The sequence below is a fragment of the Stegostoma tigrinum genome, chromosome 22 (genome assembly GCF_030684315.1).
Source record: "Stegostoma tigrinum isolate sSteTig4 chromosome 22, sSteTig4.hap1, whole genome shotgun sequence".
In the NCBI taxonomy this organism is placed as follows: domain Eukaryota; kingdom Metazoa; phylum Chordata; class Chondrichthyes; order Orectolobiformes; family Stegostomatidae; genus Stegostoma; species Stegostoma tigrinum.
In genome coordinates, this window is record NC_081375.1 from 54,370,087 (window position 1) to 54,396,326 (window position 26,240).

Consider the following 26,240-nt stretch of genomic DNA (forward strand, 5'->3'; position numbering starts at 1 on the left):
TAGCATCCTAATAAATCTTTTCTGCACTCTTTCTAGTTTAATAATGTCCTTTCTATAGTAGGGCGACCAGAACAGCACAAAGTATTCCAAATATGGCCTCATCAACGTCTTGTACAGCTCAAACAAGACATCCCAACTCCTGTACTCAGTGCTCTGACCTATGAAGGCCAGCATGCCAAAAGCCTCCTTCACTGCCCCTTCTACCTGTGACTCCACTTTCAAGGAGCTATGAACCTGTATCCCTAGATGTCTTTGTTCTATAACTTGCCCCAGGGCCCTACCATTGATGGTGTAGATCCTGCCCTGGTTTAACCCTCCAAAATGCATTTATTTAAATTAAACTTTGTCTGCCATTCTTCTGCCCACTGGCCCAGTTGATCAAGATCTCGCTGCATTCCCAGATAACCTGCTTCATTGCCAACTATACCACCAATCTTGGTGTCATCCACAAACTTACAAACCATAATTACTAAATTCTCACCCAAATCATTTACATAAACAACAAATGCCAGTGAACCCAGCACCAATCTCTGTGGCACACTGCTGGTCACAGGCCTCCAGTCTGAAAAACAGCCATCTACCACCATCCTTAACCTTCTACTGTCAAGCCAATTTTATATCCAATTGGCTATCTTTTCCTTGATCCCATGAGATTTAACCTGCCAAGAGGTACCTTGTCAAAGGCCTTGCTAAAGTCCACGTAGACGACTACCACGCTGCCGTAATCTCCTTTCTTGGTCACCCGTTCAAGAAACATAATGGATTTCCCACGCACAAAGCCATGCTGATTGTCCCAAATGAGTCCTTGCCTCTCCAAATGTCTGCAGATCCTGTTCCTCAGAATCCCTTCTAACAACCTACCCACCATGCATGTTAGGCTCACCGATCTATAGTTACTAGGCATTTCCCTGCAGCCTTTCTTAAATAACGGCACAACATTAGCCACCCTCCAATCTTTGGGCACTACTTGGTGTAACTGGCCCTTTCAAAGAGCTGGTACATGAATGGTGACTGAATAGCTCCTTTTGTGCCATAGGATTGTAGAAATATTGATCACATTACCCAGAACTACACACTTGCTTCACTTGAGGTTGGGTTGTACAATGGTGTTAATAAGTCCCGACACCTCTCCAATGAGGGTCTGGGCAGTGCACAATATCAAGGCACCAACAGGATTTTTCAGCCTCGATACCTGTCCAACACCTTCTGTTTATCAAGGCATGGTTTAATTTGGGGGGCAAGAGCAGAATTCATGAGATAATGGGAAACTGGGCCTGAAGAGTTTCAAATACTTAAAGGGATAGACAGGTTGGATGCCAGTAAAATGCATGGCTCCCCCAGGAACCAGGGGGCATAACTTCAAAATAAGGGGAAGCCACTTGGGGCAGAGATAAAAGGGAATTTCGTTTCGCTCAGTGGATTATGAATCTTTGAAATCCTCTATCCCAGAAGAGATGGAAGCTTGATCTTTGAATATGTACAAGTTAGAGATTTACAGCATTCTCAATAACATAAAGGGATTCAGAGGTGGTGTGGAAGAAGGGTGTTGAAGTGGTTAGTTGAGCAACCCTGATCGTATTGAATGGTAAAACAAGTATGGTGGATTGAATGGCCAACCCCTGGCCCTCTGACCCTAAGATTTACTAGCTAGCAGGTCACAGGTACAGATATAGCTCATTCTAACCATAATATGCTCACTCTACAGCATATGATCTAGGCTGACACAGTAAGCGCAGTCCTGAGGGGAGAGCTGCACTGCCACATGTGCAGTCCTTCAGATGAGATGTTCGCTCATGAAGAAAGGTGTCAGTAGGTCAGGCCCACAGCAGCACATCAGCTAATGTTGAAGAAAAGGTCATTTTAAAATATCTGTCAACCTTTGTGAACAAGGAAGGTGAAGTCAATGTTCCGGAGTGAGCTGTACAAGCGTGATATGGGCTATGCCAGCTGCAGGTTGGTCAATGTACAGTGATCATTTATAACTGGCAGGATAAAACATTCACAATGTGCATTATAGGCTAGAGCGTGTTGATAAATCGCTTACCTTCTTCCTGCATTTGGTTGAAGCCTACAAATAGAAATCACAGTTTTAAATGTTAGATCAAATAAATTCTCAATTCCAAGTGTTTATAAACATCATAAAAAGGAGATTAACCATGAGAGAGAGAGCAGGGAGATAGAAAGACACAGAGAGAGGGAGAAAGAAAAAGAGAGGCACAGAGAGAGAAAAACACATAGGGGGAGAGGGACACAGAGATAGAGTGGGACAGGGGACAGAGGGAGAGGGGTCACAAGAGGTGTGAGAGCATGGAGGGAGACAGCACACAGAGTGAGAGGAGCATGGGGGAGAGGGGTATGAGGAGACAGGAGCACACAGGGGAGAGGGGATACTGAGGGAGGGGGAGAGGAGCTCAGGGAGCTAGATGAAGCTCCAGTGAAAGGAGAGAGAGCAGACATGCCAACTCTCCACAACATGACTGAGAGAGACATGATTTCTCAGCCAAATACCAGTCACACTGATAATCTTATGAGAGAGATGTGAAACCATGTGATTTTATTTTGGCTGTTTATTGTGGAACTGTTCACACTCCCAGTTCATCCTGACACTTCTACCCTAATTCAGATCCATCTCGGACCAATGAGTTCTTCTCTGATGCCAGGAAATTTTGCTAAAATGGAACAAGCAGTTCCAACTGTGACAGTGATGGGGTTGAATGGAATAGTAATAGCAGCTTTTGGCCATGAATGTTGGTGAGAATTGCACAATGGTGACTGTAAGAGGTGATATGATTAGCTCAGGCTAACAGTGGTTAAATTAAAAAGCAGAAATTGTAGTGATCTTGCCTGAATGATTGTACAATGACTCAACACCTGCAAATTCAGACAGCTTTTCCAATTCTCATTTGTAGGTGTGAATTTAGGCCAGTTGGCTCCTAGAACATTGAATGTGCTTGAACTTAGAGACTCATGTTATTGCTGATGAATTTTAACTCAGTGATATGGGGAACACTTACAAATACTGTCAGGTTAAGAGCCGAACTGTTTGTGCCAGTCAGATATGAACATGAGACTGGAATCAGGGCCAAAATTAAGGATGGCAAGATTTTTGTCCCCTGAAAGACACAGATGAACCTTTTGCATTTATGTAACATTCACAATCACTTTAAACTATCCGAACTGAATTGAAATCCTCCAAATACCATGGTGGAATTTAAACTCCTGTACTCTGGTTTATTATTCTGTGTCTAATTAACTAATTTCGAGATATTGTTAATGAAAATTATGATTCAAACTAATTATTGAAATTAATTCTTTAAATATTTATATGGCGTGGATGGGGAGCCAATATAGTGCATCATGATATACAAGGTATCAGAATTCCTGGGGACACAGAGGATGATAAGAAGGATCTGAACTATCAGTCATAGATTAGATTAGATTCCCTACAGTGTGGAAACAGGCCCTTCGGCCCAACAAGTCCACACCACCCCTTGAAGCATCCCACCCAGACCCATCCCCCTATAACTCACACACCCCTGAACACTACGGGCAATTTAGCATGGCCAATCCACCTAGCCTGCACATCTTTGGACTGTGGGAGGAAACCAGAGCACCTGGAGGAAACCCACACAGACACGGGGAGAATGTGCAAACTCCACACAGACAGCTGCCTGAGGCTGGAATCGAACCCGGGTCCCTGGTGCTGTGAGGCTGCAGTGCTAACCACTGAGCCACCGTGCCACCCTGAATTATTTATATGTTTACGTTAATGTAACTGTTACTATTGGTATTTTAAATAACTCCAATTTGAAGATGATAATAGTTACTCCACAGTAGATAGAAGTATTTTTAATGTGTTTTTGCATGTTTTAATGTATTAAGTTTCTGGTTCATGTGTTAGCGTTCATTTCATAAGGAGGCAGCTGTTTCAGTCAATAAGTGGCCTCGTTGACTTTAACATGTGGGGATAACAAGGAGGATTTTAAAAAGTTATTGTATAAAGAATTTATAGATGCAGAAATATATAGTTCTTGTTAGGAGTTAGCAATTAAACAATTCAGTAATGAGCTTTGACAACAAACGTCAATCATTATTGGTTTAAAAATTGAGAAAATAGCAGCTGATGCTTTTTATATCAAACTAAGAGATTGTGGTTGACATTAGAGTGAGATAACACAAGAACAGAAACAGAATGCGACTCACATGTACAAGACCTGAAAGACTCGAGAATGTAGGGAAGAATCCTTACCTAAACTTTGTCTTCCGGACTCCCTGGAAACCTGGCACAGTTTTGAACACATCATTGAGCTAAAGTCACACAGGTCAGAAGTTAGTTGTGATATTAAACATTTATTAAAATACACAGTATTTTCAGAACAGAAACTGGCCATTTATCCATGATTGTATCAGTGATAATGGGAACTGCAGATGCTGGAGAATCCAAGATAACAAAAGTGTGGAGCTGGATGAACACAGCAGGCCAAGCAGCATCTCAGGAGCACAAAAGCTGACGTTTCGGGCCCAGACCCTTCATCAGAGAGGGGGATGAGGAGAGGGAACTGGAATAAATAGGGAGAGGGGGGAGGCGGACCGATCTTCGGACCACCTCCCCCTCGCTCCCGATTTATTCCAGTTCTGTCTCCCCATCCCCCTCTCTGATGAAGGGTCTGGGCCCGAAACGTCAGCTTTTGTGCTCCTGAGATGTTGATTGGCCTGCTGTGTTCATCCAGCTCCACACTTTTGTTATTTTGGTCATTTATCCAACTGTTTACACACATCCTTCCTCATCTCACCCAATGGTGTATCCTCCTATTCATTTCTAAAACTTGCCTTTAGAATATAGCATGAACAGTTACACCAGCCTATCACTGTCACCTCAGGATATTGACAATGAATGTGATAATGCACAGACACAGACTGACGCTCATGAATCCTCCTGGGTCCATGGGTCCGGGTAGAATCAACCAATATTATTGTGTTGCAGTATTTCTCAGTGGTTCTAATGCATTGATAAAACATTGTAAGTTGTATCTCAGAGTATCGTGTGTTTACCCCCAGATTTCCACCTCCTAATTCTCCCAGTGAGTCTCTCTGATGGATTCTAGTCTTGGTTCAACATCTCATGCTTATTCTTCACTAGATTGTCCTGAACTTCTTGGTCTCAGTGGGTGTAAAGGTGGGCCCCATCTTGTCCTAACCACTGACAAAACTCCTGGAAGTTGATCAGAGACCAGAATCCCAGCTCATTGTTTCTCACCTGTTGCTCGAACCAATGGAAGGCAAACTGAATGGATTGCAATAACTGCATTAGACCAGACCAGGAGCTACAACCTCAACATTTCTGTGTCATATAACATAGCACTACACTGACCTTTACCCAAGAAAGGTAAGCTCACATTTAAAGGAGTTTGTTTACTGTTAGTTTATTAAAATAGATATAATAAATAATTACATATACAATAGTAAAAATCAAACATATTCCTATCAGTCTTTTCCATAATAAATTACAATGCCCACATTAACAATGGAAACTACCTCTATGAACACATCCTGCTACCACTGGCAAAGGTTTGCATCAGCAATTTTTGTTATAAATTGAGACCCTGGGGTTTATATTAGATAATAAAATTGAAGATGCCTGTGTAATTCTGAAAGTGGGGTTGAGTCATTGTGGGTAAGTTCACAGGCGATTGACTAATGCTAGGGAATAAAACTGAATTGGAATATACCGTAAGAAAATGTGAAAGAAATAGATCGTGTGCTGTCTTTGGATTAGCTGCAATAAAAGCTTTTAGCAGGAAAGCATGCATGGTGGATAGAGAAATAAAATAAAACTGTGATTGCAGAATGAGAGCATACAGTCTGCACTGTCCTGGTCAATGCATTCACACTTACATTCTCCTCCACCTCCATGCGTAGCTGCTTAAACTCTGTTGAGTCTGGATTCTTCAGCACATCATTGTATATTCGGGCTGCTCGCAGTGACAGGTTGTACAGAACTGAGAATGAAAAGTGGAACAGGGTCAGGAAGTACTCAGATTAGATAGAGTCATCCAGTATGATATTAAAAGTCTTGCATTTAGTCACTTGCGTGAATATTACACTTTACCTCTGTCACACTTCCCTGACGGAATAATGTTGACTTGGTGAGTTAACTTTGTATCCTTATTATTCACCTATTTGTGGACAACACCAGGATTGGTCATGCTAAGGGATCAGTCCAGCCAGATAAGGAATGTTACTCCAGAAGTGATGGACAATCCACAGAATATGTATACCCATATTTGGGTGACTTTGTTCAAATAGGATGGCAACATTGAGGTATTGAGGTATCCACTGCTGTTGAGGAGTTGGTATTATTAAGTAGCCAGAAGTTCAGTTATTTGTGACAGCTGTGGAATAAATAAACACAGTCTAGGGAGCCAACCTGGGTCTTGCTTGGCCTTGTATAAGTTCCATTCAGACTGGGAATGTTCTTTGAAGCACTGAGCAAGGCAGCCCAAAAGTTTCAACATTCTCTGTGGCTGCACCAAGATCAAAGAGTCCTTCTTCTGATTGAGATATCATAGACTTTCACACTGCATGGAGTTCTATGTAAGATTCTTCTCTTATGCTGCTGAACCAGTTTATTGCTGGGTATGAAATGGGTTCGACACAATGCCAGATTTAAAGATAGCCATTCTCGATAACCACAAACTTTCCAACAATTTTAAAAGTTGTACAATGTGATCAATACAAGTTAAAAATCTTACTCTTGTTGGGAAATTAAAATTGAGGCAGCTACAAAACAAAAATTGGTGGCTGTTGACTGTGGCGTCCTAATTACATTGCACGGATCCCACATTCCTGACCTTTGGAATTGCATTGGCTGTGTAATATTGAAAGATGTTTGTCTATCCCAATCCATTTCTCTTCCGAGGCTCCTTGGATTCTGGGTCTTGGTGACTATACTTTAGCTGCCTAGGCCCAAGGCTCTCCATCCTGTTATCTCACTATTTTTTAAGGTTGTCTTTCCAACTTAACCCCTTGACCAAATTTCTGACTGAGTCTTTACTTGGTATGAACTTTTCACGTGATTGTGCTCCTTCTGAAGGAACTTAAGTTCTTAGGGCCAAAGGGATCAGGCTGTATTGAAGGAAGTGGGAACAGTGTCCTCAGTTGGATGATCAGCCATGGTCATGCTGAATTGCACAGCGGGCTCAAAGGGCCTCCTCCTGCTCCTATTTTCTGTGTTTCTGTGAGATGTTTTAGTCTCTTAAAGGCACAATATAAATGTAAACTGCTGCTTTTGCATGAGTAGGACCAGCACAGAAATCTCAAAGGTTTGTTGAAACAGAGGACACCAAGATGCCACTTTTCAAACCACTGAAGTAGCTTTTGCATCCCTTGCTGTTCAAAAATGCTGAACCTCTCCCTCAAGACTCACCAGTGTCATCAGGATTGGTTCCCTGATACCGTTTAGAAGGTTCTCTGTGAACGTTGTCCATCGCCTTCCACCTCACGATGTCTGTTCCGACAGGCTTGTTTGTCCGTATCATTGGTGTGTCAAGGTAGGTGAGCTTGCTTTGATTTAACATGTGGCGGTTTTCCTTAAATCCAACCTTGGTACCTGGAAATAGAACAAAGACAGATTGAATAAAAGTAGAAGCTCAAATTGCAAGAGTTGGGGTGATGTGAATGAAATGTCTAATTTGCTTAAAAGAGTCAACAGGGTAGAATTACACAGAATCAGGCCATTCAACCCAAGCAGCCTGTGACAACAGGATACAGAGAAACAATTTCTTCGAGTAGAGGAGTCCAGAACAAGGGAATATAATCTACAGATTAGACCCAGGTCTTGCAGGAATGCTGTCAAGAAGCACTACTTCACAAAAATGGGTGTAAATTTGGACATTTTCCCCTCAAAGGGAGTCAAATTAGGGTTTTCAAGACTGAGACAGATAGATTTTTGTGGGTAGGGGCATTGTGCATTAAGTGGCAAATGGAATAGACTCAAGGGGCTGAATGGCCTTCTTTAGGTCCATGAAAAACATATTACTGTACTGAGCTGTGTTTACAACCATCTATAATTTCTTGCGGTCCTGGGCAGACCAGTTGTCATACCAATCTATGATGCATTCAGATAGGATGCTTTCTACAGTGTGTCTGTAAAAAATGATAAGAATCTTTGTGAACCTGCTGAATTTCTTAAGCCTTCTGAGAAAGCAGAGGCATTGGTGTGCATTTTTGATTGAAGAATAGCTTCTTCCCCGCTGCTATCATACTTTGAACAGACTTCTCATAAATTAAAGTTGATCTTTATCTGCACCTTCTCTGCAGCTGTAACAGTATATTCTGCATTCTGGTCTATTACCCTGATGTACTTATGCCAAGTATGATTTGCCTGGTTAGCACGCAAAACAATGCTTTTCACTGTATCTCGGTACATGTGACAATAATAAATCAAATCAAGTTGTTCTAAATGATTGGGTCTAATGTACTGAGTTTGGTTTCCATGGGTGTTTGCTGCAGCCTATTGAGCTCCAGTATTAGATCAAGGCCTGAGTGGGTCTGAAGTTTGCGTATCCATCTTTGGCAGACTGCTGCCTTCAGCAGGACACCCAAACTGATATGTTCGTTTGCAGCGCAGAATGTCTCGTCATATTGAACACTCAGCACCCACTTTGCACCCGATCAGTTTCTAGGCCCATGATTCTTCACAGTCCGATTGATTTGAGAAATCAAATTTAGTGCAGAGATTCCACAAGACTGAGATTACCTGCAGCACAGCATGGCAGCATCGCACAACATGGGAGTCTTGCACAGCAAGCCTGTGAAAACACAGAGTCACAGTGAGCCACACCAGGTTTTCAGTAATTAGATTTCTGGTCACAAAGCTTTTCATTTGGTAGCCATTTGAAAAAAAAACACACACAGCAACCTCTGTTAGGAATGTTACAAATAGAACATGGTTAATAACACAAAATTCAATCTGGGACAAACCCCATCTGCCCTGTGACACCGAAACCAACACCATCTGATACTCAAACCCAGGTCTGAAGGAACAAAAACAGAAGTTAAGGTTGTTGACTTGCTGGTTGAGGTGGCCTGTTCTCGTTCAGACGTTTTGCCATCATGCTGAGTGAGATCATCACTGGAGCCTCCGATGAAGCGATGTTTTTCTGCTCTGCTTGGAATTTATACTATTTGGTCCGTTATGGTGAGTTTTGATCTGTGTGGGTTTTGATCTGTATGGGTTTGTATATGGGGTTCAATTCTATGTGTTACAAACCCATACAGATCAAAGCCAGAAATGGCAGTACTCACCATAATGGACCAAACAGTATAAATTCTAAGTGGAGTAGCATAACACCGCAACCTGAGCTACAGATCTTTGCCAAAACTTTTGAAAAACTGCTGGAAAAGCTCAGCAGGTCTGGCAGCATCTGTGAAGAAAATATCAGAGTTGATATCAGAGGATCTGGTGACGCTTACTTACAGCAGTTATGAATAGGACTCCAGTTCTGAAACCCTATCTTCAAACGAATGCTCTGTTACCCAAAACAATTTGACCTGAGGCTCAATCCTAATTTCAAGGTCCAGTCCCCAGTGTGATAATTCATGGATAAGATCAATCAGCAGCTCAATTTTCTGAAGTTTGTTTGTCCACATTTTCACCATGTCTGACACAATAGAGTCAGTTCTCTGAGCCTACAGTCAATTTGATATAGGATGCATGGGAATATGTGGTGCCTATACTGAAACTCTCAAGATTTCATTCTGAACAACCCCCAGTGACAGCTGGCCATAACAAGCCAGGTTAGTACAGTTAATACACACTGCCCTCTCCTTTCTGTACCATAGTGTGAATACGAAATGAGCACTCACCCGAAAACAGGCACAGTACTTCCAGCAGAGCAACAACAGGAGACCCAACAACAGCATCAGGAATATGATGAGTGGAATGAGCCAGAGGAAACCTCCTGGAGGACAATCTGGAGATGGAGAACATCATCATCTTAGCAGACATTAGGGATAATATGAATACCAAAATGCACCTTTCAAACACATGACCACTTCCATCTGAAAGCAGAAGAGCAGCAGGTCCCATGGGAACAGGACTACCTGCAAGTTTCCCTCTAAGCTACTGTCCCTTCATTGCTGCTGATTCAAAATCCTGAAATTCCTTCTGTAAGGGCATTATGGGTCAGCCTACAGAATATGGACCACAGCAGTTTAGCAAGGCAGCTCACCACCACCACCTTCTCAAGGACAATGAGGTATGGGCAATAACTAGTGGGGTCCCCAGCAATATTCATACCCCATGCCTGACATGAAAACAAGAGATTATAAGGAGATTTATTAATACAAATCTAAAATTGGATGGAAATTGGAAGAAAATTGATTAATTTTTCCAGTTATGTATGAGAGCAGGAACCAGCATTGATGATGTTAATGCTAAACTGTTTAAGTACTGTCAAACTTACTTGTTATATGCATTTTCTTTGAGTTGAGCTGTTGTAGCTTTGCTAAATCGATAAATGCAAGAGCATAAATAAAAGGATTATCTACCTAGTCTGTTATATGCTTTTGTTAAAAGTTTTGGTTTTAAGGACTTTTATTTTTATAGCCAATGTTAATGAAACTTCCATTGTGGTAAACTTCTTTCTTGTAAGGGGAAAGGTGTGATAAAATCCTATTTTTCCGTCTATCCATTTTATACTGTGCAAGTGGCAATCTGTGAATACCGTAACATTCAGAGAACAGAGTGCTCCAAGAGATTGCTACTTTTGACTGTTCCAAAAATTAGTAACATCTGTACTGTCTAAGCACAAATGTGGGCTTATTGCAAGGTTTGCAACAGATTATGCAAAACAGTTCAAGCGTCTCTCAGAACAGTTCAAAGTTTACATGCAGATGGAGTCAGAAACAGTGAGACTGTATGAGAAAAGGAGGACAGAAGGAGGCTCCATGTTAAGTAGTGCAACTGTTTAGTTGTACTACTGACAGAACACTATTTCTGTGCGATTGGAGTTCAGGGAGAAGTCCCAAGAGCAGCTGGAAAGCTCTTATGCAGCTAGGAGTCAGGGAAATCCTGGAAGACAGTTTGTATAGCTGAGCAAGATTCGAGATCTGGAAAAAAAGAACTAACAGCAGTATTAGCTTGGTGAAGCTTGCTGACAATGGAAAAGCCATGGGTGTATTTGTCAGTAGGTGCTAGAGTTCTATTTTCAGAATCTAGGGGCAGTGTGGATCTCAGGAAAGTAGGTAGAATATCAAGGATGAAGTGGTTTTTGAGGGAATTTGGAGGTAAGTCATCAAAAGAGAAGAATTGAAGTGCCTTTGATGGGATCGATGGGTCACAGCGTATGTTGCTGCAAAATCCGTGGCACCTTACTTAGCTGCATTTACTATTAGATGTACTCGGGAGTGTTCAACTACAGTTTGTCTGTAGGCCTGTTTGTTTCTGGCTACTTCTGGACATTAGAATATAAATTATACGTACATATTTGTAGCAGATTGCATTATTGTTCTAACATTGTGTATTAAATTTTAATAATGTTGTTCCTAAGTTTGAAATCTTATGGCTTTACTATCAAAGTACTGAGATCTCATACTTTGTCTATTTTAAAAATAAAAGTTACAGGTCCCTAACCAGGCCACAGTGTAAGTTTGGTGACCTGCTCTGGAGCCATAACAGTGTGCAGGGTTGGTCTCTGCAGAATGACTTGTTCTTCTTTGTACAGATTTTCATGAGGAAGTAGGAACTATCAGAGAAGGGCACAGCAAGATCCCACCTAGCTCACTCTCCAGAATCCAGCGATAATGGCATTGATGAATAATCAGAATAATCAATCTCAGTTCATGACTCTATAGACCCACATGGGAGTTGAAGAGAAAACCAGAAAACTCCCATAAGCAAGCCAAAATGTTCACCCCACTTCATCTCTCCAAATTCTCAGACACTTTTGTCCTTATTCTCAATTTATTAGAAGCATTGGTAGCCAATCAACAAAAGTCAGAATTCCAGTTTTATTTTCCACGCACCTTTCTTTTTCAGCACCTCTACATAAGTTTGGTTGCCACCTGGGGGCATTGTCACTGTGTAATAAAATGTACAGTCATCTTCCTCATCACGGAACTCACAGTGTTCTGTCACTTCCTTTTCTGTAACGACAAAATAATATTTGTAAGTGTTGAGGTGCTTCATATTGCAGACCTTTCGCCTGGCAGATTTTGAATTGAAGCCCCGTTCCAGAGATTTGAGTCTACAATGTAACTTTATGCTCCCTTGCAGTACTTAGGAGGTACTGCTCTGTCAGCTATGTCATTCACTCCACTCAAAGTCGTGCCTGCCCTCTCAGGAGCATGTTAAAGTCTCTCAGCACCCTGAGGTGAACAGGTTCCTCTGCTGACTTGGCAGCGTGCAGTATGCAAACTGCCGAGCCATTGGTCAGTCTCACCCAGCTGTGCCTGTAAATGTAGCTTCATCCTTTGACCATGTGACAACAGCGAGAGCACTTTACAGTATCTTAGATCAGAGTCATGCTGAAAATTACAAAGGGAATTGGCATACCTGATCAGGGAACACTGTCCACTCAAACAGTCTCAAATCCAATGGAGCACAAGTTTATAAAATGAGGAGCTTATGAGTAGGAGGACATTCCGAGACAGCCTCCTTAAGTTGAGCAATAGGACCAATGTCTAAATGTGGACAGTGCAGAGGGTTCAAAAGACGATTCGCAAGAGTGGGACTTTCCTTCAGTAGTAATCAGTACTGTTCCAACTGACCTGGTTTCAGTTTGTCCACAAAAGTAAAGATGCTTGTGCACTTCTTGCAGTTGTTTCCTTTCTTGTCCCCAGTATTCCAGGCCCAGCATTGGACACAGGTGCGAATGTCTTCACATAGTCCCAGCTGCAACAGGGAGAGAAGGAGAGAGGAACAGTGTCTATGAGACGGGGACACAAACTCATCCCAGAATTGTAACCCCAGTTTCAAGCCCCAGTTGACAATGGGAATGGAGCAGGCTGTGGGGTATATGGGGGGGGGGGGTGTTTAAATCAGGGCTAACGCCTGTCTCCTTTGTTCCCCACAAGCTCCTGCCCACTGCCATTGAAAGTAGTCAAGCACGTCATTAAAAATGCTGAGGTCAGGGGCCTGATACCATCAGTCACATTCTGAGGCAGTTTACACTCGGATTTCTAGCTTGTGCTAAAAACTTGCTGACAAACAGCTCAAGGCCAGAAGAGGCCCAGGGCAGATTGAATTATTTAAAAGTCTCCTCATGGGTCCTAAGGGACCAAACAGGCACAGCCCCGCAAAGAATTCTAAGCCTCCCTATCTGGTTTCAAGAACTGCAGGGTTTCTCCCTGGACAACACGGGACTTTCTCTGTTGGAGGTGCCATCTCCTGGATGAGATGTTAAATCTGTTTCTTTTTCAGCTAAAAGGAAATGATCCGGGTAGCACACTGGCTCAGAGGTTAGCACTACAGCCTCACAGCGCCAGGGACACAGGTTCAATTCCAGCCTCGGGTGACTGTCAGTGTGGAGTTTGCATGTTCTACCTACATCCAAATATGCGCAAGTTAGGCGCATCAGTCGTGTAAAATTGCCCATAGTGCACAGCGATATGCAGGCTAATGGGATTATCTGTGGGGTTACAGGGATTGAGTAGGGAGATGGGCCTGGTTTTGGGGCCCTCTGGATGTGTGGTATGGACATGATGAGCTGAATGACCTGATTCCACACTGTAGGGTTTATATGATCCCACAACACTGCCTAAAGAAAGGCAAGGACATCCTGACTAATATCTATGATTATTACAAAACAAATAATCAGGTCATCGATACATAGGTACATATGGGGGCTTCCTGTATGTTAATGCCTTGCTGTATTCTCTACATTATAACAATATTTCATAGGCTGTCAAACATCATGGGCTTTTTTGAAGTTGGGAAAGGAATGGTGTAAATGATTACATACTTACCAAGTACTGTAAAGAGCTACAGGTTGGATCAGCATTGTTATCCTCACACCGACATCTTCCACAATCACAGACACCTTTACCACTGCAGAGTCCCTGTAATCAGGAAAACAAAGGTGGAAACTCCTAGGTTAGGGAACATCCTCGCACCTAGCTCTTCCCCTGGAAATCACTGGTTTTGTTTGAGTGAGCAAGTAGAGAGGAATTCTCCTCTTTGAACAAAGTAACCAGGACACTCCCAGAATGGTCCTGGCTGAACCCGAGAAATGTTGAAGTCCTATCATTTTTTTTTGTGTGGCAGCAGAGGGAGCTCTAACACAAACTACAAGATAGTAGGAACTGCTGATGCGGGAGAATCTGAGATAACAAGGTGTAGACTGAGCAGGCCAAGCAGCTTCAGAGGAGCAGGAAAGCTGACGTCTCGGGCCTAGACCCTTCAAAAATGTGGGAGGGGAAGGGAACCTGAAATAAATAGAGAGAGGGAGAGGCAATGTTAGAAGGTGGATAGAGGAGCAGATAGGTGGGAGGGAAGACAGACAGGTCAAGGAGGCAGGGATGAGATGGGCTGGTTATGGGATAAGGTTGTGGGAGGGGAGATTTTGAAGCTTGTGAAGTCCACATTGATACCATTGGGCTGCAGGGTTCCCAAGTGGAATGTGAGGTGCTGTTCCTCCAGCCTTTGGGAGGCATCATTTTGGCACTGGAGGAGGCCCAGGATGGACATGTCGTCCAAGGAGTGGGAGGGGAAGTTGAAGAGGTTCGTGACTGGCAGGTGCAGTCGTTTGTCACGATCCGAGCGTAGGTGTTCCATGAAGCGGTCTCCAATCCTCCGCTTGGTTTCCCCAATGTAGAGGAGCCCACATCAGGAACATTGGATACAATATACCAGATTAGCAGATGTGCAGGTGAACATCTGTTTAATGTGGAAGGTTTTCTTGGGGCCCGGGATGAGGGTGAGGGGGAAGGTGTAGCCTTATCACCTCAGGTGACCTCCCACCCACCGCCTCCAACCTCATTGTTCCCCAACCACGCACCATCCGCTTCTATCTCCTTCCCAAAATCCACAAACCCGACTGCCCTGGTCGACCCATTGTCTCCGCCTGCTCCTGCTCCACCGAACCCGTCTCCACTTATCTCGACTCCACAGGAACTCCCCACCTACTTTTGTGACACCAGCCATGCCCTCCACCTCCTTCAAAAACGTCTGATTCCCTGGTCCTCAACCTCTCATCTTCACCATGGACATCCAATCCCTATATACTTGCATTCTCCATGCAGATGGCCTAAAGGCCTCAGCTTCTTCCTGTCCTGCAGGCCCGACTAGTCCGCCTCCAACAACACCTTTATCCGCCTAGCTGAACATGTCCTTACCCTTAACAACTTCTCCTTCCACTCCTCCCAATTCCTACAGACAAAGGGGGTGGCCATGGGTACCTGCATGGGCCCAAGATATGCCTGCCTCTTCATAGGTTACGTGGTACAATCCTTCTTCCAAAGCTACACTGACCCTCTGCCCCATCTCTTCCTCTGTTATATCAATGAGTGTATTGGTGCCACCTCATGCTCCCACGAGGAGCTTGAGCAGTTCATCCACTTCACCAACACCTTCTGCCCCAACCTTATGTTCACCTGGACCATCTCTGATACTTCTCTCTCCTCCCTGGACCTCTCTGTTCCATCTCTGGAAACCACCAGGAAACTGATATCCATTTCAAGCCCACCGACTCCCTCAGTTACCTAGAATACACCTCCTCCCACGCACCTTCCTGCAAAAATGCCATCCCTGTTCTGAATTCCTCTGCCTCTGCGACATCTACTCCCAAGAGGAGGCATTCTACTCCCAGACATCCCAGATGTGGTCAAAAATGCCCTTAACTGCATCTCTCGCGTTTCCCGCGTCTCAGCCCTCACACCCGCTTCCCGCAATAAAAAACAAAATAGAAACCCCCTCATCCTCATGTACCACCCCATCAACCTCTGGAACCAAAGCATCATCCTCTGGCACTCCTGCCATCTGCAATCCGATACCATACCAAAGACATTTTTCCCTCCCCACCCTTAGCTGCTTTCCGGAGGGACCACTCTCTCCGTGACTCCCTTGTCCGCTCCACACTCCCCACTAGCCTGCAACCCCCGGCACCTTTCCCTGCAAGTGCAGGAAGTGCTACACCTGTCCCTACACTTCCCCCCTCACCTCCATACCAGGCCGCAAGAAAACTTTCCACATTAAACACATGTTCACCTGCACATCTGCTAATGTGGTATAGTGTATTCACTGTTCTTGATGGGGCCTACTCTACATTGGGAAAACCTAGCGGAGGCTTAGAGACCGCTTTGTGGAACACCTACGCTCAGTTCATGACAAACGACTACACCTCCCAGTCGCAAACTACTTCAACTCCCCCTCCCACTCCTTGGATGACATGTCCATCCTGGGCCTCTTCCATTGGCACAGCGACGCCATCCGAAGGCTGGAGGAACATCACCCCAGATCCCGCTTGGGAACCCTGCAGCCCAATGAGCTCAATGTGGACTTCACAAGCTTCAAAATCTCCCCTCCCCCTACCGCATCCCAAGAAAGACCAGCCCATCTCGCACCCGCCTCCTTGACCTGTCTACCTTTTCTCCCACCTATCCGCTCTCCCCTCCTCACTGACCAACCCCGACCCCTACTTCCTATCTACTAGCCTCATCCCCGCCTCCTTGACCTGTCCGTCTTCCTTCCCACCTATCCACGCCTCCCTCCTCACTGACCAACCCCCATCCCAACTCCCTAAGTACACTTGCCTTTACTGGCTTCATCCCCACCTCCTTGACCTGACTGTCTTCTCTCCACCTATCTGCTCCTAACCTTTCATCATTACCTCCTCCTCTCTCTATTTATTTCAGAGACCTCATCCCCTCCCCCATTTCTGAAGAAGGGTCCAGACCCGAAACGTCAGCTTTCCTGTCCCTCTGATGCTGCCTGGCCTGCTGGATTACTAGTTCGCTGTTGTTATCTTTATGTTGCCACCTCTCCTTATCCTGGAATTTACCCCTCCTCTCGGGACATATGTTCTCTGAATCTGCTTTGTACAATTTTCATAATTTAACCCTTTAAACCCAGAGTATCATTTGATGAGAATGTCATACCAGAGGCACAGATTAAATCTGATCTGTAAAAGGAACAGGTGGCAATGTTTTGATGATAGCACAAGCAATGGTTAACCAGTATCCCAAGTTAAAAATCATCGAAAACACTACCACCCATGTCCAGTTTCCACCTGACAGTGTATGTGATGCTGTGATTTAATTGCAGTCTCACCCCATTGGCATCAATGCATGTGGCATTGCTGACAGGGCACTCACAGGAATCGCCTGTCCATCCTTCACTACAAATGCACTTTTCTTCAATACATTCACCACGATCTGTGAACAAACCAGAACCAACACTGAACCAAAAACCAAGTTTAAACACTCTGAAGGCACAAAGCCGAATTGGCCAAAACTCAATGGAGAACCGTCAAATCAATGCAGATTATTCTGCCAACACAATTACTCAATGCAGTGCATACTGCCAAGACCATTCGTCAATGTAAATCATTTTTAGTTATAAATTTGATCAAACAGACAGTGATTACTGGAAATCTACAATTATTTGTCAGCATCTAGAAAGGCAGGCTTAACTCAAAGATCTGATAAATATTGATATTCCTTTATTCTTTCAACTCTTGATGTCTGGGACATTTGCGATTCCTGTTGAAGTCAAGGCTGCAGAGAAGGGGCAACCCAAAGGAGCTCCACATCTACAATGTTCTCATAGTCAACAGATCCATGGAGTTCTAGTGATATATATCTAATCAGTTTCTTGTATTCAATCTCTGCTTCAGTTTCCTCGGTAAAGGAAACGTTTTGGGGGACACCTCCAGATTTTATCTACACAATGCGCATGGGAAGGTTATTTTGTTTTTGGATTAGCATTATTCCATGGCACAACACCATGAGCCGAAGGGCCTGTACTGTGCTGTACTTTTCTATGTTCTATGTTCTAAGCCTTTTACTCCTGAATCATATGCTTGATTCCTGGACAGGTTGATAATTTAACACTCTTCATGACATGACATTAAGTTCAGCGTTACAGTTAATATTCACAGTTGGCCCTGCCCACATTTGGTGGCGCACTATTCCTAAAATGGAGGTGGTGCCATTAACCACCTGTAGTTTGCAGTAACCTATAGTCAAAGATGTATCACTTCAGGAGCGATCTACCCGCTCAGTGTTGTTCATTGCCATCTTGAGGCACTGAAACCCATTCATTGTGTTTCAGTGGTGAGCTGACAGAAGAAACCTGAGCACTGAAGCTCTTGGTGTTACAAGCTGGCATTCTATGATTTCCCATTCACACTGGGTCAGAATCTCCTGCACTGTGTGTTTCCTGGTCTAAACATCATGAATTCAAACACATTGCATGGATGACAGCACAAGATCTGAGTTCAACATTCCCATTGGAGTATTTACAGAGTGCTGCGCTGTCACAGGTTTGGTTCATCAGATGCTCATAACATCATTTCTCCCTGATGGATATTAAGAAGACACCATGACATTACTGGAGGGAGAGCAGTGTGTTCTCCCCAGTACTCAACAACATTCCTCAAACAGCACTGGCAATTTTGTTCTTTGTGTCATCATGCTGTGTTTGACTTGCAAGCAAACACAAGCTTTCTTCAAAAAGAGCCTGTTAGTTGGAAAGGGCTTTGGATTATATCATAAATTTGAGCCAAAGTTATATAAATCTTGGTGATCTTTCTTTTGCTGAAATCCATGGCAGAAGTCTAATTTCCATACCACCAGCCCCCCACCTTTAGTGCAAGTGTCACTCACTATTACACATAAAGCCGGCAAAACGTGGGCAGAGCAGGGTGCTGTATTGACAATATTTTCCTTCAAATCTTTCCAGGTGGTGATCTGATGGATTGCAGTAACAAACTCCACAGTAACAATCCCCACGACCGGAGCAAATCTGGGAATTGTCGAGTGGATTCTTGCAGGCTTCGATCTCAGTACCATCCTGATTACTTGTGTCACACTCACAGGTCTCCCCGTGCCTGAAGAAGGAAATGTACAGTTTCAACATCAGTGAAATAACAGCCTCACTCACTGGCTAGCGTGGTTGATTTCAGAAAGTGAGCCTTTTTCCCTGATTTTTCGGGGAATTAGAAATAGGTAGTGGCCATTCAGTGCCTTGAGCCTGTTTCACTTATCGAATCAAATCTCAAAGTACCCAACTCAATTCCTTATCTCTAAATACCTAATTTCGTAATCCCAGACTCCAAACATCCAACTGATGTATAATGAGGATACAGAGTTGGCAATTTAGGACTGAGATGAGGAGAAATATGTTCTCCCAGAGAGTAGTGAACCTGTGGAAGCCTCTGCCACAGAGAGTGGCTGAAGCCACACCATTTAATGTTTTCCAGCAGGCATTAGATATAGTTCTTAGGGCTGAAAGAATCAAAAGGTATGGGGAGAAAGCAGGAACAGAGTACAGAGTTGATTTGTCAACCATAATGATATTGAATGTTGGAACAGTCTCAAAGGACCTATCCTATTTCTGTTCCAACTCCTGTTCCTATTTTTGAAGTTCCTATGACCTCCGGACACGCTGGGTTTGTGAAGAAGTCTTAGATTTCCCTTTGTGTGAGGACAAGCTTCCTGACAGGAACCTAGAGCAGCCTGACTCTTTATTTTAAGATTACTTTCCTTAGTTCTTGATTGCCGAGAGGAAGTAGCTTTTCTGTATTCACCGGCACCAAATCAGCAGAAATTTATTGCAATTAAAAATTGGGAAGACTGAAACCATTGTTTTCATTCCCCAATCCAAAATGTGCTCCTCACCTACCAACTGCCCCCTTGTTTTAGCACAGTCTGAGTCTAATTCAGACTGTTTGAAAACTTGGTGTCACATATTACCACTTAATGAGCTTCCAACCACATATCTTGCTCTATTGTCAAGACCTGTAATAAATCAGCTAGCTTGCCACTCCGCAGCTCATCTGCTGCTGAAAGTCTCATTCCTACCTCTGTTAGGGCAAGACTTGACTTTCATCTGCCTCTGAGCTGCCCATTTTAGCAGCCTTTCTGTTCCTTCCTGAATTTTATCTCTGTCCTCCTTATGGTTCACACTGCTATCAATACTTTGTGCTATTTGCAAGCGTTGATATTTTACCCTGCACAGGGAAACCTAGGTTATTTTTCATCAAGAAAATCCCAGTGCCAGTCGCTGGGAAATTCTAATTAAGCTTTCCTCCAGTTCAGAAAAGGCACTCTCAATAACTGTCTGTTTCCCGGCACTCAGCCAACCTCATACCACATTGCCACTGCTCCCACTAATCTAAAAGCTTCAATGTTATTGATAAAATTGTTAAACAATGGTTCATCAAGCATCTTTTGAAAGTTGACATTCACCACACCAACATAATCAACTCTTGCTGTAAATTAATCAAAGATAACTCAATGAAATTAGTTCAACGTGATTTGTCTTTAAGGACTCTGCTGGCCCTTTCTTAATGAATCTACACTTTCCCAACTTGGTAAAGCTGCATCATGGACCATATGCAAGAGACAGAGTTCAGCAATCCCATAACCAGGGGATCAAATGTAAGCTCTGCAGTTGTCCTACACCCTGCTGTAAATGGTGGTGGACAGTGGAGGAGATGGCTGCACAGGTATCTCCATCCTCAATGATGGGAGAGCTCAGCACATCAGCACATACAAAGGCCAACATCTTCAGCTAGAACTACTGACTGAGGGGATCTACCACAGTCTCTGGAGGAATCCAAGTTGAATCACCCACTCAGCACATTTGTTCAGCTTCTAAATTCAAGATTTACGAATGAATTGAATTGAAGTTCCCCAGATGGCATGGTGGGATGAGTAGGCCTTTGGGTTATTAGTCTAGTAACATTAGCAATGCGCTAATTCCCTGCATTAAAAGAATGACGACATTCTTCAAATCTACTTAATTTGCTCAAAAACTCTCTCAAAGCTGCCGAGGACATGAGTGGGACAATTGAATTGCAGGTTCCTTTGCTATTCTTTCGTGGTCAGCCCCACATGGCTCTGCTTATTTCTTACCAAGTATCTTTGCACACGCACTGCCCACAAATAAAGTCACCATGTCCTTTACATTTTGGAGAGTTCTTCTCTGGATTCTGTTGATGAATGATAGCAGAGAGGTTAGAGAGTATGAAACACCAGTTGTAATTTTCTAAGTAACACATGGCAATGCGATCTTACCAGTTCACATGAACATTTTTCACACAACAGGGAGGCATCCAGTGAGAAAGCGTCTGTGAAAGTGCTGGGCTTGACAATTAGGTTTGCTTTCTGGTCCTTTTCATAGGTACACACATGCTGGTTTTTAATGGAATCCAGAGCTTTCACTTTCAGCTCAAACTCTTTCTGTTTATGAACAGATAAAACAAACAGCATGAACACCATAAGACCCTCTATCCCTGCAAACTCCTCCAGCCCACATATCCCTCTCTCCTCCAGTCCCCTACACCTCTCTCTATCACTGTAACCTCCCCTAGCCCCTACACCCTTCTCTATCACACTAACCTTCTCTAACCGCTATGCTCTTCCCTCTCACTACAACCTTCTGTAACCCCTACACGCCTCCTTATTACTGTAACATCCTCCAGTCTCTACAGCCCTCCCTAACTCTGCAAACTCCTCCAGCCTCTATTTCCCTCTCCACATCTGTAACTCCTCCAGTCTCTGTACCTCTCCCTGTCTCTGTAACCTCCTCCACTCCCTACACCCCTCCCTATCCCTGTAGCTTCCTCCAGTTCCTATACTCCTTCCTATCACTGTAACCTCCTCCAGTCCTTACACCCCCCCTATCTCTGTAGTCCCTCTAGCCACTATACTCCTCCCTGTTACTGTAATCTCCTCCAGCCTGTACACCCCTCCCTATTTACTTCCACCACCTCTTCTGGCAGTTTGTTCCATACACGCACCGCCCTCTGCGTGAAAAAAGTTGCCCCTTAAGTCCCTTTTAAATCCTTCACCTCTTACCTTATACCTATGCCCGCTAGTTTTCGATTCCCTTACCTGGGGAAAAGACCTTGGCTATTCACCCTATCCATGCCCCTCATGATTTTATAAACCTCCATGAAGTCACCCCTCAGCCTCTGATGCTCCGGGGAAAATAGCCCCAGCCTATTCAGCCCCTCCCTGTGGCTCAAACCCTCCAACCCTGGTCTCATCCTTGTAAATCTTTTCTGAACCCTATTTAGTTTAACAACACCTTTCCTATAGCAGTAAGACCAGAATTGGATGCAGTATTCCAAAAGTGGCCAAACTAATGTCCTGTACAGCCACAATATGACATTCCAACTCCTATACTTGATTCATTGACCAATAAAGGCAAGCATACTAAATGCCTTCTTCACTATCCTGTCCACCTACGACTCCACTTTCAAGGAACTATACATCCGCACCCCTAGGTCTCTTTGTTCGGCAACTGCGTAAGTCCTGCCATAGTTTGCCTTACCAAAATGTGAGTTAAACTCCATCTGTCACTCCTTGGCCCATTGACCAATCTGATTAAGGTTTCATTGCACTCTGAGATAATCTTCTTCTCTGTGCACTACACGAAACCTTACAAACCAAATCTCCTATATTGACATCCAAATAATTTAATAAATTACAAAAAACAGAGAACCCAGCACTGATCATTGCGGAACACTGCTGGTCACAGGCCTGGCTTGATAATAACTATGTGACTGGGTTCTTGGTAACTGAGTAACCTGTGGATGTACATGATCCTGACAGAAGACTTTGGACCGCTGCAAGGGGCAGGTGGTGTGACTTTCTCTCCAGAAAAATGGCTAAAGCTTGCAGAAATCTTGTTTATTTTCCATAATCAATTGCAGCATGCAATGGCCCGTAGCCAATAGCTAAGAAACTTTGTAATTAGAGTGCCTTTCACCCTGTGAAAGGGATTGAAAAAAAAGAAAATCCTGACAAATAAAAGGTTCATTTTAGCAAACCCTGTGAATTGAGGTCTTTGAACTGCTTCCCCAGATTTTTACCCCTTTATTCATAACACCTTTTCTTCTGTTTTGCATGTCTATGTTTGTCCATATAGAGTCACAGAATCATTCAGCACAGAAACAGAGCCTTCAGTTCAACTTGTGTATATTTTAGAAGGGGGGTTAGCATTTTAATTAGTAAAATAATATACTGACAGTTCACAGTCAATTGCCTGTGGTTAGAATCTATTTACTTGTAATAAATAAGAGCTCTTGTTCTCACAGATCTGTTCTATGTTTTCTGTTGGCCTTGGTCTATCTAATAGGTAAACTGGGGACTTGGTGTACTTGGATAATTTTTTGACTTTGAGATGACTGCAGGAAAAGTAGGGCTTGATTTCCAGTGCACTTTCCCAGTGAGAGAGGTATCATAACTACAAGCAGGGGCAGGAACAGAAATCAGGGACTCAATGTTGCGTCTAGCCTAGGCCCACAACCCCAAATGCAAGCACAGCAGGGGCCTTGTGGCCCTGCACTCTGGGGTTACTGAGCAAGATGTACCCTCCCCATGTCCTGGGCTCACGTCACAGCATAGCTCACATCTGAGGAAAAAGCTTTCAAGTGGTAGTTGGTGAATTGGAACTCTCTGAATCAGTCCAATGGAGAGAAATTAGAATGCAGAAATCCTGAAGGCTGATAGTATTTTAAGAAGTGCTTTAACAAATGAATATAGGAGATTTGGTTTGTAAGTTTTAGTGTAGTGGACAGAGAAGAAGATTATCTCAGAGTACACTGGAACCTTAATCAGATTGGTCAATGGGCCAAGGAGTGACAGATGGAGCTTAACTCATATTTTGGTAAGACGAACTATGGCAGGACTTACACAGTTGCCGAACAAAGAGACCTAGGGGTGCAGATGTATAGTTCCTTGAAAGTGGAGTCATAGGTGAACAGGATGGTGAAGAAGGCATTTGGAATGCTTGCTTTTTACCCTAAATTGCCGGAGCAATGTTTTGAGGCTCACAATGCACACAGTAATGAGCTATTCCAGATAGTCCAGGACCACAAGAGACAAAAGATGTTATCATCACAACAGTAAATGATCATTGGCATCAGTACTGATTGATACAAGCCTTGAGGCTTAACCTTGTAAAGAAACATAAGGAATATTGAGATCAAGGGAAGCATACGTTAAAGGTGGAGACAGTTTGGATATTTACTGGGATGATGGGATGTCAGTCATACTGGCTAGACCAGAATTTATTTTCCCACCTTTAATTGCCCAAGAGAAGGTGATGAGCTCTTCCTGCTGCCTCAGCATTCCAGAGCACTGGATATTGTTAGTTACAACTGAACTCATCTAGTCAAACACTGTCTACACACATGCTTGTACACACAAGCACACTACTGGGCAGCTATAAGAAGGCAGGCATTCCCGGATTTCCCCCCGCTCGCTAACGTTTGCTGGTCAACACAGACTTGGGTTTCTTACCACTTCTCCTGGCGCCACAGTGAAGACAGAAGAGTCACTCTGAGACACGGCAGAAGATAATGACGAGACTTTAGCCAACATTGTTATGGGGACATTCTCAGCTCGGATTTCCATCTTGGAGCGGATATTCTATAGAAGGAAGGACACAGGCCAATCAAAACCAAAGCCTGGGGGTGCTGCAGATCACTGCACAAGTCCCATAACAATGCAGCAGGACCTGTGTGACTCAACAGTGACACCATGCAACATACAACATGGTACACACACCAGGCAAGTACCGGCCATTGTGAAGAAATCATTTTTGACCCGAAACATTAACCCTGTTTCTCACTCAGCAAATGCTACTGGACCCACTGAGTTTCACCATATCTTCCTGTTTTACATTTCAGTTTCCAGTAGCTACAGTAATTTACTTTATTCTATGCGGCCAGTGCGGTCTGGACAATGGACAAACTTGTTTTTATGGCAGCAGCACTTGGAGGACGTTTACCTCAAATGCATTCCGTAACAATTCGATTATATTGGAAGAGTCTTCCTGGAGCTGCCCAATATCAGACACAGGAAAATATTTACTCAATTTCTGCAGAAAAATAAGAAATATGTGGCATCTTAGTGCATGTAGTGAATGAAAACAAGACAATCTAGCAGAGACCATTGAAAAAGTTTGATATGTAAGATTAAGCTAAGCCATGAAGTTAACTATACAATATATTGTATCTCTGATGATATACAGTGTCACATTGTCTGTAATATTAACCATATCATATCTAGTCTAACATTCACTAAATCAGTGCATAACAACTGCAGTATTTGCTGTACACATTCTCCATAACATACATTGTATCACATTTACTCTAATATTCACTGTATCACATCCCCTGTAATATGCCACTGTTATATCATATTATACATCTACAAACACACAGATCAATCTAGGAATAGGACATCTGAGGCCTACTCCACCATTCAGTACGATTAGAGTTGATCTAAATACTTCATCTTCCTGCTTACACTGATAACCTTTCACTCACTTTCTCTCAAGAATCTTTTCAATTCTCTCCCTGAAACATGGTGGAAGTAGTTTTTGAATATTTTTAAAATTCACGACTTTGTATATGCTGTATCAAGCCAATTGTTACATAGCTTCTGATAATGAGCAGTATGCTACACACTCTATATCATACATTTGTAACGTACACTATCTGACACTCTCACATAGGTATTACAGATTCTGTAACATACACTGTATCAAACCAACTATAACATACTGTATAACACAACACCTTTCTTTCAATGTATCACACACTATTATAGAACATATCACACCTTGTAATATACACTGTACCATGACCTTAAATGTACAGATTATCTCACTCCACTATAACACACTCTGGGCTGGACTTACAGCTCTCATGAGCAGGTCTGTAGTGGTAGAGGGTTTGGGGAAGATAGGCTCATAGAACATATCGCGTGTAGGACATGGCCTTCCCTCCTGTCTCATGACCTGGCTCCTATTTTGAGAGGGGATGGTGGCAACATTGGGCGGTTCACTCACTCTTGGGCCTAGTGAGATCAATAAGTGGCCAATTAATCACTGCAGTACGTAATGCTGCCCCTGGGGGGAGACGGGTGGGGGAGTCCATGCACATGGGCTGTTACTGGGCAAAAGGCATCTGGTTCGGTATGTGAATAGGAAGGGTTTCGAGGGATATTGGCCAAATGCTGACAAAAAAGCCTACACTAATTTAGGATATCTGGTCAGCATG

General features: G+C 43.4%; 1 protein-coding gene across 4 annotated transcripts in view; it reads right to left on the reverse strand.

Annotated features, from left to right (window-relative positions):
• Positions 1–26,240, reverse strand: part of itgb4 (integrin, beta 4) — a 143,972-nt gene that overhangs the window by 77,573 nt on the left and 40,159 nt on the right. For all 4 annotated transcript variants that reach the window (XM_059653848.1, XM_059653847.1, XM_048555468.2 and 1 more), the window contains 15 exons: positions 24,965–25,054; positions 24,475–24,603; positions 21,241–21,405; positions 21,079–21,155; positions 18,826–19,049; positions 17,270–17,373; positions 13,969–14,061; positions 12,772–12,895; positions 12,028–12,147; positions 9,868–9,974; positions 8,759–8,810; positions 7,427–7,609; positions 5,896–5,999; positions 4,250–4,308; positions 2,045–2,068 (listed from right to left, as the gene is read on the reverse strand). In XM_059653848.1, the coding sequence (XP_059509831.1) occupies positions 2,045–2,068; positions 4,250–4,308; positions 5,896–5,999; positions 7,427–7,609; positions 8,759–8,810; positions 9,868–9,974; positions 12,028–12,147; positions 12,772–12,895; positions 13,969–14,061; positions 17,270–17,373; positions 18,826–19,049; positions 21,079–21,155; positions 21,241–21,405; positions 24,475–24,603; positions 24,965–25,054 (1,655 nt within the window). The remainder of the gene's footprint in view (positions 1–2,044; positions 2,069–4,249; positions 4,309–5,895; positions 6,000–7,426; positions 7,610–8,758; positions 8,811–9,867; positions 9,975–12,027; positions 12,148–12,771; positions 12,896–13,968; positions 14,062–17,269; positions 17,374–18,825; positions 19,050–21,078; positions 21,156–21,240; positions 21,406–24,474; positions 24,604–24,964; positions 25,055–26,240) is intronic.